A 14,222-nucleotide genomic window follows, 5' to 3' on the forward strand; every position below is an offset into this window, starting at 1 on the left:
AGCGTACTACTTAGATCCCACTTGTCGAATTTAAGACTGGTTCAGAACTATCGAAAAACGAGTTCGGCACTAGTGTGTTTTCCCATTGGGTAGTCGTAAATTCAGACGTATACACCAACATATATACATACATACAAAGATGGAAAGCAGTTGTATAGAAGAGCGTATTGCTTTATCGCCATTACAAAATTGACGTACCGTAGGAATGTGTAAATGTACATATATTCCATCAAGNGATGGAAAGCAGTTGTATAGAAGAGCGTATTGCTTTATCGCCATTACAAATTGACGTACCGGAGGAATGTGTAAATGTATATTCCATCAACCTTTTAAAATAAACACTAATCCTTATAAGTAATTGTCGATATCAGAGTTATATCAAATATATACTTATGTGCAAACTTACATTCGCTTATCTAAAAAATACTTGTAGATCTAAGTAGATAAATAAAATAAAACACCAGTCTCTCTGTACAACTAACTTAGTTGTGAATAAACTATTGTCGCTAATGTTTCAATACAAAAATGCAAAAATGGGACTCTTTCAAATTTGTAAAATTGGCTTTGATGATTTTAATTTTTGCCATTGATTGCATAGAGACCGCGAAAATACTTGCAGTATTTCCCTTTACGGGCCCTTCGCAGTATTTATGTGTACAACCGTACTTGAAGACATTGGCGGCGCGAGGACATGAAGTCACTTCGATTTCGGCATTTCCACAAAAAACACCAATTACAAATTTCCGTGACATAGTTTTGAATGGCGTACATGACGATCATGATGGTTCGTGATTTCTTAAATAGTGACTTTCAACTCGTTAATAAAATACCTATTACACACTCTACGATTCTAGAATTAGTTATGGATGTAATTGACGAAATGGCTGGTGGTAAATTGAAGGAACTGCATGCCGTATGGGATTACATAATGTTGGGCTCTTTGCTGGTTTTGGAAAACGAAGAATTTCAGCAGCTACTACGCTCCAAAGAACATTTCGATCTCATTATTATCGAGGTGTTCCTACAGGAATCACTCTACGCATTGGGCGATCACTTTAACGCACCACTGATTGGTGTCTCTACGTTTGGCTCAGATATATCTATCGACCAATTGGTGGATAATAGTTCACCATTAGCGTATGTGCCATCACCCACTGCCAGAAAATTGGATCATAGGAATTTCTATCACCGATTGGCTAATTTATACGTACACACAATGGAGCTGGCATATACTCATATGAAAATAATTCCAGATCAGCAGCGTTTGTACGAGAAATACTTTCCGAATGCCACCGCGGATTTAAGTGAAGTACGTCGAGATTTCTCACTGCTGCTGTTGAATCAACATTACTCATTTAACTATGCACGTCCGTTGGTGCCGAACGCTATCGAAGTGGCTGGCATGCATATTGATCACAAACCAACACAACTACCAACTGACATGGAAACTTTCATCAATGCTTCTCCGAATGGCGCTATATACTTTTCGCTCGGTTCGAATGTGAAGAGCGTGTTTCTACGAAAGGAAAAATTAGACGCCATTATGAATGCTTTTGCCAAACTACCAGTGAATGTTTTGTGGAAATTTGAGAAGGATGACTTAGCTGGCAAGCCAAATAATGTCTACATCAGCAAATGGTTTCCACAACAGGATATACTCGCCCATACCAATGTGAAACTCTTCATAACACATGGCGGCATGCACAGCCTACTCGAGGCGGTCTATCATGGCAAACCGGTCGTAGGTATGTCCGTCTTCTTCGATCAACATATGAATGTGGCACGCGCTGTGGCAAAGGGTTTCGGTGTGAGTTTGAACTTCAGAGATTTCACTAGCGACGAGTTAAGCAATGCCATTCTTGAAGTGCTCAACAATCGGAAATATGCTGTGAAGGCGAAAGAAATCTCCACCAGTTTTCACGATCGTCCTATGAAACCGCTCGACACGGCGATCTATTGGACCGAGTATGTGCTGAGGCATAAGGGAGCGCCACAAATGCGTGTGGCAGCGCGTTACTTGAACTTCTGGCAGCGACACAGTGCAGACACGATGGCTGTGTTGTTCGGTATACCACTGCTGTTCGTGATTTTAATACTTTACGTAGTATATAAGGTGTTCAAGGCAATATTGGGTAGCAAAATTGTCGCGCAAGATGAGAAGTCCAAGAAGGACTAAATAATTTGGATGATTAAAAAAGGACTATTGAGATTATAGCAATTTTTCTGCTGTAACCAAGATACAAAGTTTGGAATGTGGATTGATATTCATTTTTAGCATACTAGTATCCTACACAAGATCTGCATAAATTGAACTAATGCAGCTACGAAGTTGAAAATTCGCGGAGTATATAGGCATGGCATATGTATGTAAGAATAAGACCGTTAACGTAAACTTCCACGTTTGTACATTTATGCAAGTTCATGCCCAAATACAACATTTTGACTACGAAACATATAGGTTATGTTGAATACAATGGACATAATCACAATACCCAAGAATAACGACAAGGACACTATAAATATAAAATCAGAAAAATAAATGTTTAAACCACTTACAATGGGATTCAATTTTCATTATATATAATCGTTGTAATTTCTTTTACACGCTCTTGCTGTTAAGGTAATTGTAACACTATTTTACTAACGATTTAATTACACGCGTTTAAACATCCTACTTTGAAGGCTTGACAAACCGGTAGTGTTGCCACCTAGTTTTTTTTTCATTGTATTCCCTTGATTGCCATTAAGAAAATATGCATGCTGTTTGCAACTTATTATTTTTCTTATTATACTCAGTAATGAACTCGGGACTTTTTTTGCTTCATTTAAATTATCACAAGTGTTGCCAGAATTTTTTGAAATAAAAATGTATCTAGTGTTAAGACAAAAAGCTAAATATGTAGACAAAAAATCGAAGGTAATGACTTATAATTTGTTAGTTATGAATATTTTTGGGCTATTTTTCTGAGGATTTCAGCACATCTGTCGACATATTTTACAACTATAGTGGTACAAATAAAGCGTGAATGGTGCATTTCCATATTGTAGTGTTTTTTTTTTTTATCTCCTGTTTCGCTCTTACATAATTGTGAAATTGAGACTGAATTTTTCTTTTTCAATTTAAGTAAAAAAAAAATGACGTTTTCGTAAATGGTCGTATTACTACGGTAGCTAACAGTTTTACAAGATTCCAAGGCCTAAACACCTTAAAGAACATATGCCTATAATAAAAAACTTATTATCTAAATAAAATGTAGGTCGTAATTCTTAAAGGGCTAAATAATAAAATTCTGATATTAGAATAAAAATGTATGTAAAAAATGTATCCTTAAAATTGTCATTATTTCGATTTAAAAATAATTTTTTTCTAAAAAAAAAATATTAATCACATAAATTTTTTTTCTAGAAAATATTTTTCCAAAAACACTGTTTCTGCATTTTTTTCTTAAAGAGTTTTTTTCTCAAAAATTGCTTTTCAACAAAGAAATAAATGTTTGCACAAAAATTATAATTTTTTTTTTTTTCTAAAATAAAATTCGCTTATACGTAAATGGTAATTTTTTTCAAATATTTGCAGATGATTGTAGATAAAATTTTCTTCAACAATTATTTTTTCTACATAATTTTTTCGTAAGAACTCCTTAAAAAATTAGTTCTCCCCATATGATTCTTCCTAAAAAAATGATTTTTTTACTCTAATATTTTCTTTTTTTTTTAAGAATCCATTTCTATATCAAAAATTGTGTTTTTCTCCATAAAGTCTTTTTGTTCAATGTTAAGCATTTTGTCTTCTAATTTTTGTAAACATATGCTCTCCTAAAAAACTATAGTTTCCTAAATTATGTTTCGTTTTTTGGTAAAAACAATTTTTTCTTAACAGAAAATTTGTCTAAAAATTTCAATTTATATATTTTGATAAATTTTTATATTTTTGACAAAAATACGAGTAATTAAATGAATATGAGTCATATGCTAAAACAGAAACTTTTTCAGAAAACTGTTTCCTTTAGCCCTGCAAGGGTCAATGTGGCCAGTCCATGACTTTTACCCCGAGATCATTTTGGTAATGGTTTTTAAGTGTGGTACCGAATTTGTCGGCCAATGAAAAATTTTCTTTATACTTTATCGCTTATTATTTAACAGTACACATGAGCTTCAGTGATGATAAGATCAGTTGTAAAGAATGCATTTATCGCTGTAATCATTTTCTTATCAATCGAAAGACACATAATTAAATTATGGTTAAGAAATACTTCGACTGCTTGGTCGGCAAAAACTTACTCATATCGAAAGTGAAATGACAGGGTTTCAAAAGCTCTAAACTACGAGCGTCGTATTTCCAAACGGTAGGGTAGCTCATAAATATTTGCTAGAGTCGCCGGATCAAGGTTAATATCTTATAGGGGAGATTGAATGCTATCGAAAACAGTTATGGCATACGCAACAATACTTAAGGGTAGTATCAAGGGGAGGTAGGAGGTTTAGTGAAAAAAGGGATGACGGAAATTCGTTCCAAAATACACCACAAATTTCGCTTTTAGAGTAGATGGTGTTCTTGGTTTTGAAATCGGTTATCGGTTCGGTAGAATCGCCAAACGAACGGAGATAAAATTTGTGTTAGCGTATTAATATATATGTAGATAACACTATAAGATTGAACCCTTGCTCACTTCTTCTTCTTCTTATTTTGCGCTGTAACCGCCTAAGCGATTTTGACCGTGTTCAACAAAGCACGCCAGTCGTTTCTTTTCTGTGCCAACTGGCGCCAATTGGAAACGCCAAGTGAAGCCAAGTCCTTCTCCACCTGATCTTTCCATCGCAGTGGGGGCCTCCCTCTTCCTCTGCTACCACCAGCGGGTTCCGAGTTGAATACTTTCAGAGCTGCCCTTGCTCTCTAAGGGCCATATAATTAAGAAAATACTTTTTCTTTTGCTTGAACAAAATACCGTCAAAGGTCACATCTCAAATCCCACAATAAAAGTCAACAGCAAAAAACTTTGCAGCCCATTCCTTTCAGATATTAATATGCTGCATATTCCCCTGGAATTTTTCTGCGCTTTATTAGTTTTTCTTTTACTATCCAACTGTTATCACCATCTCCGCCTCTCTCTCTCTCTCTCAATTAATTGACCACACACTGTAGCAGTTGTTGCGCAAGTACCAGCGAAGTAAGCCTTCCTGCTATTCTACACGAATACCCAGAAGTGCCCAACTAATTTACAACCTAAACTTGCTTGTTACTATATTCAATATGCTGTTGCGTAAAATTTCAAGCGTGATTAATTTTCATCCCCAACTATCTGAAAAAATTAATAGTGCAAGAGGTATTCGAAGAAACATACATATATATGTACATATTTGGGACGATTTGCTAAACTTTTGCCCAACATATGTGGGGCGGTTTTGTTTGCTTTTATTGTTTACTTTCATACTGTGAATTCCCACCCTCATAGCTAGCGTTTTGGGATATAAAATAGCAAAGTTGCGTTAAGCTATTAATTAGTCGGAGCAAGTTGGAGGCCACACCACCTTCGGCTGGTTATTTAACGATCCCAATGCTTTATTTGCACACATGAAAACAAAAAAAAAACGGAATCATTAAAATGAACTTGCTTGCCAGCTTGCCGAATTTGCTGCCTGTGCGTAATCCCTATGGCGATTAGCCAGCATAAATACATGTTTAGATAGCTCCAAAGTGTCCATTACGTGCGTCATTGAATCTGTGTTGCATCATTTTCATGTTCATTATAGCAGTATGCGTCTTTTATATGGACAATACTTTTTGGTCATTGATGGAATTTTATTGGCAAGTAGTTAGTCATAAAATTGGTAGCAGTTTGCTTTCAATTAATTGCATCTCCTTGTGGAATAAATAAATGTCAGAATAATATAAGAAATTATTAAAGGAATGTAAAGAAATTGTATTCTTCAATCGTCTTGTTAAAATAGANTGCTTTCAATTAATTGCATCTCCTTGTGGAATAAATAAATGTCAGAATAAGATAAGAAATTATTAAAGGAATGTAAAGAAATTGTATTCTTCAATCGTCTTGTTAAAATAGAGGAAGTTCTGGAAGTTCTGGAAGCTGGTGAAAGTAAGATGCTATAAATCCTGGAAAGAAGGAACTCGTACTAGTTATACACCAGAGGATATAGGGGGTGTTTAACATGTTCTCTCAGACAGGGTGAAGTTCTTGGGCGTGATCCTGGATGGGAAGTTATAGTGGAAGCCAAATATTGAGTTGCCAATAGCTACGGACCACTCGCAACTGTTAACATTGCGAGCAATGTTGCCACAATTCGCTCAGACATTAGGCTTAAAAGGTCTACATTCTCTTTCTAAAAGTGTTTTCAAAAGATTCGACTCTTTACCATGGGAAATGAATCAGAGTGTTTCGAGGCAGGTCCCGAATGTATCCTTCTCCACACACTTCCTTCCACGGGACAAAAGGGAGAATGGAGCAGCTTCTGGAGTAGGGCTGGAAACTGTCTGGCACTGTTTTCTGTCAGAAACTCTTAATAAATTCCCTCTTCAGACTGCGAGATTTCTGCAGCGCCTATAAAAGAGGCAGTTGATTGTCTACGCTCCAGTGTTTTGCCGATTAGAGGGGCAATTATCTACTCTGATAGCTAGCGGAATCAAGTTGATTTGCATTCAAGGTCTCTTTAAATTGCAGGGCCGATGAATTGGTCACACAAGGTACCCTCGAGGCCATCGCATCCTACAAGGAAGTCATACCAACTTGCGGCCTACTCCTAGACAGATGGGCTTGCAGTTGGCTCCACAAGCGCTGGGCAAAAACCCCGACATGCAAAGTTGCATGGCCCTTCTGGCCAGTTGTTGACCACAGGCGGTCAAGGGAGATTTTGCAGCTGGATAAGCTACAGGACGGGCATGACGAGAGATTTTTAAAAGTATACCGACTGGACATTGTCCTTTAGGAACCCATGCGGTGAGACTTATTAACATCTCGGATCCCTACTGCCGCAGCACAATAATCTGAGCACTTTCCTTCTCAGTTGCCCCAAACTCACTGGACTAAATTTTAAATACCTCGACGTGCATTTCATCAATACTCCCGAGGAAACCTACGGAGTGAACATCAGCGGCCCAATGACAAGATTTCACAAAATATATTGAGCTAGTCGTTGCCCCCGAAAACGCCTCGATGGCAGACTGCCTGTGTTTATTAAAAGCGAGCAGGTAACATCATGTTTACCAATTTTTCTTGGATCTGAGTCGTTTGAAGCTATAATCAAGGCTCCGTAACTTATAGTCAAAGCCCGAGTCTCTATGAAATGTCCCCAGCCGATGAGATGCTCTGTGGCTAGAAGGAGTCTTCTTAGCAGCAGAGCATTTAGTATTTAGCACCCACCTGCCCCTACCTGGCTACGCCCTTGTTCATAGATACTAGTCACATACACCAACAGTGCCACTAAAGACTTTTCATGTTTGTTCGAACCTATAAATACTTGCTTCGCGACCACTGCGTACGTCAGCCGCCAGTCAAGTGTAAATAGATTTCGGAAAAATTTCGGAAACTCTCTGAACTATTTAAAAAAATGTATCAGATAATTGCTTAAAATTCTTAAATATCGAAAAATTTGCCAAAAAGGTTGAAACCCAAACAACAAAACACTACAATGTTGGAATGAATGGCACGAATATTGAAATTTTTGCTGTTCTGGAAAAGCTTTCACAGAAATCTTGTGTAAAGGAAAAGTCGGTGATCAGTGCCATTTTTGCGGTCAGAAATGCTAAATTGTTTTAAAAAGAGAGTCATCCAATTTTTAAAGAAATAATTTTTTTCCTTACATTTATTTTTTTGTCAACTAAAATTCTCTTTATTTAGTTTACTTCCAATCTATGTGTTGATTTCCTAGAAGAAAATTACTTCGACTTTGCTAACAGTACCACACGCCGTTACTACCGTTATTTACGGTAATAACTTTTCTTATTTCAAAACGGATTTTCATTTCCCTTTAAGTTTAGATTTCATTCAAAAAACCCATAGTCCACAAACACGAACAGAGCAGTGAATTTATGTGATAGCTCATGAAATTTGGCAAATTTACAAAATTATGATGAACTCTTTCTCTGTGGCGAATCATGACATTTATGTGCTTCCTGCACGCAGCAGCTGCTCTTTGGGGCATGACAATATACAAATACACTCACATGGCCACACACATTTATGTACACAGAAGTCATATTTGCTTGTGGCTTTTGCCATTTTCATCTCTCAGAGATCTAATAAAATCTAATAAAAAATGTATGCAATAAAAATGCGACAAAATTGGCTACAGTCGTTTTATGATGCAAACATACACACACATGTACATACATATGTATGTACACTTTCATAGCTTGCGTAGATATACAATTCGTATAGCATTTCTATTTACCCACAGTTTTTCCTAACTTTCCGGGCAGAGAGGCAGCAGAAAAATCATGGCAAATCAAAAGCGGAAATTTGCGCGCGCGTGTATCTTTTTCTGACGTATGTATGTACGAGTGTATACTCAGTGCGTAGCGTCAGTCATATAAAAGTGAGGGTATGTACATATGTGCGTGGCTGTGGTGTTGTAGTTTAAAGTCATCAACAAATGTTGCGTCACATGCAACGAACCCACATACACATGGACGGTGCGCACTTTTTAGATGACGTTAAAAGGATTGCTGGTATGCGCAAATTTTATATTGCAGAAAATTATGTACACGCACTCATACATACTTACATACATACATACAGCCCGCGACAAAAGATAGCACATCAATATTTTTACCAGCTTTGACTACTTTTATTTTGCTTTTTTTAAGGTTAATTGATTTTTTATTAAAGTTCAGCTCGTCATCTAACAANGTGCGCACTTTTTAGATGACGTTAAAAGGATTGCTGGTATGCGCAAATTTTATATTGCAAGAAAATTATGTACACGCACTCATACATACTTACATACATACATACAGCCCGCGAAAAAAGATAGCACATCAATATTTTTACCAGCTTTGACTACTTTTATTTTGCTTTTTTTAAGGTTAATTGATTTTTTATTAAAGTTCAGCTCCTCATCTAACAGNATAAAAAATGTATGCAATAAAAATGCGACAAAATTGGCTACAGTCGTTTTATGATGCAAACATACACACACATGTACATACATATGTATGTACACTTTCATAGCTTGCGTAGATATACAATTCGTATAGCATTTCTATTTACCCACAGTTTTTCCTAACTTTCCGGGCAGAGAGGCAGCAGAAAAATCATGGCAAATCAAAAGCGGAAATTTGCGCGCGCGTGTATCTTTTTCTGACGTATGTATGTACGAGTATATACTCAGTGCGTAGCGTCAGTCATATAAAAGTGAGGGTATGTATGTGCGCNCGGAAATTTGCGCGCGCGTGTATCTTTTTCTGACGTATGTATGTACGAGTGTATACTCAGTGCGTAGCGTCAGTCATATAAAAGTGAGGGTATGTACATATGTGCGTGGCTGTGGTGTTGTAGTTTAAAGTCATCAACAAATGTTGCGTCACATGCAACGAACCCACATACACATGGACGGTGCGCACTTTTTAGATGACGTTAAAAGGATTGCTGGTATGCGCAAATTTTATATTGCAGAAAATTATGTACACGCACTCATACATACTTACATACATACATACAGCCCGCGACAAAAGATAGCACATCAATATTTTTACCAGCTTTGACTACTTTTATTTTGCTTTTTTTAAGGTTAATTGATTTTTTATTAAAGTTCAGCTCGTCATCTAACAAAAACCATACAAGCCCAAATTTCAAACTTTGTGCAAAAATTAAAAAAAAATGTACAAACTGTTCATTCCAATTCCAAGTATTTTATTAGAATTTCTAAATTAATTTTTGGCACGCAGTTTTATAGCTTATTAGAATCTAGAAAAATAAATTGACAGTTTGAGTTGCTAAAATCGCATTGTTTTTTTTTTTTTATTTTTCTGACGGTGTTATATGCACTATTTTCCATATAAAAAATTACTTTGTATGGAAGAAAATGTGTGATACCGTCAGCAAAAAAAAATCTCAAAAATCAACGCGATTTTTTAGCAACTTCAAACTTCCACTTTACTAGAATTTAATAAGCTCTAAAAATTCATTTTCAAATTAGAATGAAAAAGCTTGGAATTGGGATGAAAATTTTATGAAATTTATATAATTTTTGTACAAAGTCTGAAATTTCGATTTAAATACTTAGTAAACTAACCTAGCTAAAACTGTTCGAAATATTTTGTGGGTCTATCGTTTTGTCGCTGACTGTATGAACATAAATGACATTTTTGTGTTTTCTCTCCTTTCAGTTTGTGTTTATACATTTTTGTTTTATAGAATACGACATTCCTTTTACTACATATTTTATTTTTCATTTTCATTCATTCGCCTTATTCACAATTCACTCGTTTCCGTTAATGCAATTTTGTATTTCATTTGAGATTTTATTATATGTACGCTATTCCCATTTCATTTTTATTTTGTAAGCTACCGCATATAAATATGATGAGAAGTATGGCTGTATATTTAGTATAGCATTATAGCGTATTAAATTTATGCTAAAATGCTCATAAATTCGCTCTTCGTTGCTCTACGGTTGCTCTTGTGCTGACGCACACTAACGCACATAATTGTAGCAAAATCTGTAGCATTCGCTTGCAAAATGATGGAGTTAAATGCGCTCAACGGATTTCGACGCAAAAAATTCAGCTCTCGCCTTTGAAGTCCGCACTTTTCTGACGCATATTTTTTGTGTATTTTCATGCGGATTTATGCGTAATTTAAAAGATTTTATGAGCTAATTATGAGCCTTAAATAACTTAATACATAAACAAGATGAGTTGATATGAACCTATTAACTTGTCTAAGTAATACTTTGGAAATACTTATAGAAAGATGAAAAAAATGGATTTAATTTTGTGTGAAATTGCATTCGTTGGCTACTTATTAGTGAAATAAAGTGAAGTAAAAGCAATACGAAAAATGTATACATATTTGTGTATATATCTACTAAAATATTCGTATCCAAGAAAACATTAGTCAAGTGGAACAAACAAAATGATCGTGAAAGTTCTGTAACTTTTTATATATCTGCTACTCTTTTATTTCAATCAAGTTTTCAGTAATGTCTGAGAACTTCGCCAACTATTGAATCGGTGTCATTATCAAGTCTTAACGTAAATATATCTTCTTCTGCTTGGTTAGAATTCTAATCATGGCACGAAATCCAATTTTGTTCATAAATGACACTTTCTCTTCTATATGTTAGGCCAGTTTAATCTGCAATCATCCTTTGATGGCCGCAGCACAGAAGTGAGTAAAAGTAATTGCACATAATTTTTGCAATTTTTCAGGTGGCTTACTCATTCCCTCTAGCTGTCTAGGCATATTATCGTCTATTTCGTTGTACGAATGTTGGAGTGGTCTACGAATGCAGTTTGCCTGTGCTAGAGTCAGACTGGTGGCTCTCTTGGCAGTCTCATCAGCTATTTCGTTATCCTCTATTCCCTGGTGGCACCCAATCGATATGCAACCTAGTGTCTGCGTCTAGCCTGTTCAGATCATTTCGGTGTAGGCTAGCTCTACTGCTATCCTCATTGCGAAAACCTCTGCTTGTAATAGGCTGCAATGCTAGGGTAACCTTACTACATACCTGACGTTCAGTTCCCGGCAGTAAATAACAGCGCCAACTCCCGTTACCTTTTTAGAGCCGTCCGTGAAATTTTTTTGGGATCTACGGCTAGGTTTCATTCCCTTACGCCATCAATCCTCCTCAATAGCTAAAGCTAGGTGCCATGTAGGCCGTGCTGCCTGCGCTTACCGCCCCATTTGAGATGTGCGCTGTTAGCTGCTTGGCCCTGGGCCCTGGCTCTGGGTCTTTGGCAACCTCATTTCTCTCAATGTCTCCAAATGTGTGCCGGGTGGCAGATAATCCAAACTCGATTGGTCAAATCAAGGGTGTCCAGCTTATTAAGGCTCTCCATCACCAGCTACAAATGCACCTATGCCGGTACCTTCTTCAGTAAATGAGCCATAAGTATATCAAAGTTGGCCAAGATTGGCAAATAGCCGTAATTCTAGGGTGTACTAATGATGAACTGGAAATGAGCAGGTCAACCCACAAAGGAGCCTCTGCTCCTTCCCACTATCCAATTTTAAACTGGGATTTGCCTTGCGTGAGAACCCAGAAGACAGACCCCCTATTCCTATAGCTATGTCAGCGATTTCAGTGCCTCCATGTGATCGTTATTTTTCGCCCTGTTGAGGGGAGATAATATCTCCCTGAGGTATGGCCCTTATTGCGAATTTCCTTTTTGGGTGTAATTTATTTTCGCGTGTTACTCGCGCCAAGAGCAGATTTTCCCTAAAACAACTTAAGGGATTAATTGTTGAGTTGCTATCCAATAGCGTCTTAATAAGTATTCAATAAAAACTTAAAATTTTTTTAAGAAAACTCTTCGTCTTTTTCTTTAAAACCAAAATTTTTTAAAATCACTTGAGTGGTTCTTTCAAATATCCACAGCTACCTACATTTATATTGCTATCTAATTGACTATGAGCAATTTATGTTAATACACACTTTATAAAGTACCAAGTGTTACACCATTCCACCACGAAAGAAACTCAAAGGTAAGCATTTTCCACCCTTTGCCCCGTGAACTTTCTTTTTCTTTATTCAAACAAGACACTCACTTGCACCCAAATCACCTTCAACGGTCTTAATTTACTTCAACACACAAAACGTCTTTTGTTGTGCTCTTCCTAAAAACACTTACTTGCAACAATCTACATTAATACGAAAATTTTCTTAACAAATTTCGCAGTTTACTTTCCACTCCTACTTCGGATGCGCTTTGTTAACTTTGCCACACACTTTTCGGGTTATGCTACTTAATAAAAAAAAAGTAGAAATATGTACTACAAAAACATGCCCGCACAACAGCGTCCGAAACTCCTAATAACTAAATAAAAAATGTGAAAAAAATAGCAAAGCAAACCCTCAGCGAGCGTATGTACATATTGTAAGCAAAAATATGAAATTTTCCGAAATAGCATCTTCAAAAATATGTAATTCCCTTGTTTGTGAATGTAAAAGAAAACATAATCATCATAAACCGGAAATACCCGACAGCATAACATCCGCTTTAAATTTTTTAAATAGTCGTCCCTTTTGGGTTGTTATTGGCGCTGGGCGGGTGGTGCATATACTATATATGTATGTATGTATTTAGTATGTAGTAGTAGTCGAGAGCGGGATAAATGAGCAATACAAACGGCGAGTAACGTTAGGTAGCACACAAGAAAGTGATGGAGTACAGTGCAATTGTTTTGAATGAAATAATAGTGGACTGATCTATAGATAATATATTACGCATACGCTGTGTCGTCCACTATTTACAGGGCAATTCTGGCTAAGATAGTAAAAAGTCTTTCGTAAGACAATTGAAAGACAGATGGCAAAATAGTTGAAAAGGCTTTTGTCATTCTAGAACAAAGGTTTTAGAGAAAAAGCTCCCTCATTCACCACTCGTGGCGAAAATCTATTTTGAGAGAAAGCACTTGTATATCATTTAGGTCGCGTCGCTGCAACAGTCGAAAGGTCCGAGTTCGAGTCTCCGGCAGCGGACTCTTTTTTATTTAAATTTTTTTTTCTTTTTTTAATAAAATTTTGTTAAATTCTATATTTTCTTGTTTTAAAAGGAAAAATATATTTATTTTATTTCATTTAATTTTTAGGAACTTTTTGTTTCTTCCTTCAATAATTTTTTTTTTCTTTTTTTAGCTTAATTTTCTTCTTCTTTATGTTTTTGTTTAAAAAGAAAAACTATATTTTTTTATTTGGGGCTTATTTATTTTTTTTTTGGTTTAATTGTCTTTTAATTTTTAGGTTTTATTTTTTAAAAAAGTAAAACATATTTTTTTAATTTTATTTAATTTTTAGAATTTTATTTTATTTATTTTTTAATTTTGTTTGGTTTTCTTGTGTTAATTTTATTTTCATTTAATTTTTATGTTTTGCTGATTTAAAAATAAAAATATATTTGCTTTATTTCATTTATTCTTTAGGATTTTATTTTATTTTTTTCTTTTTTTTTGCCTTTTCATCTTATTTTTTTATTTTTTATTTTAAGATTATATCTTAGAAATAAATATTTTATTTTATTTAAAATAATACTTTGTTTTCTTTTA

General features: G+C 35.6%; 1 protein-coding gene across 1 annotated transcript; it reads left to right on the top strand.

The window, feature by feature from the left end:
• Nucleotides 1–564: 564 nt before the first annotated feature.
• On the top strand, nt 565–2,176 carry LOC108372338 (UDP-glucuronosyltransferase-like; the record flags this gene model as incomplete). The annotated part of the gene is made up of 2 exons (XM_017627999.1): nt 565–784; nt 855–2,176. Coding segments are annotated over 2 exons (1,542 nt in total), but the record flags the coding sequence as incomplete, so codon positions are not given.
• Between the last annotated feature and the right edge of the window lie 12,046 nt (nt 2,177–14,222).

The sequence above is a fragment of the Rhagoletis zephyria genome, unplaced genomic scaffold (genome assembly GCF_001687245.7).
Source record: "Rhagoletis zephyria isolate East Lansing unplaced genomic scaffold, Rhagoletis_zephyria_1.1 Rzeph_scaffold_05654, whole genome shotgun sequence".
NCBI lineage: Eukaryota > Metazoa > Arthropoda > Insecta > Diptera > Tephritidae > Rhagoletis > Rhagoletis zephyria.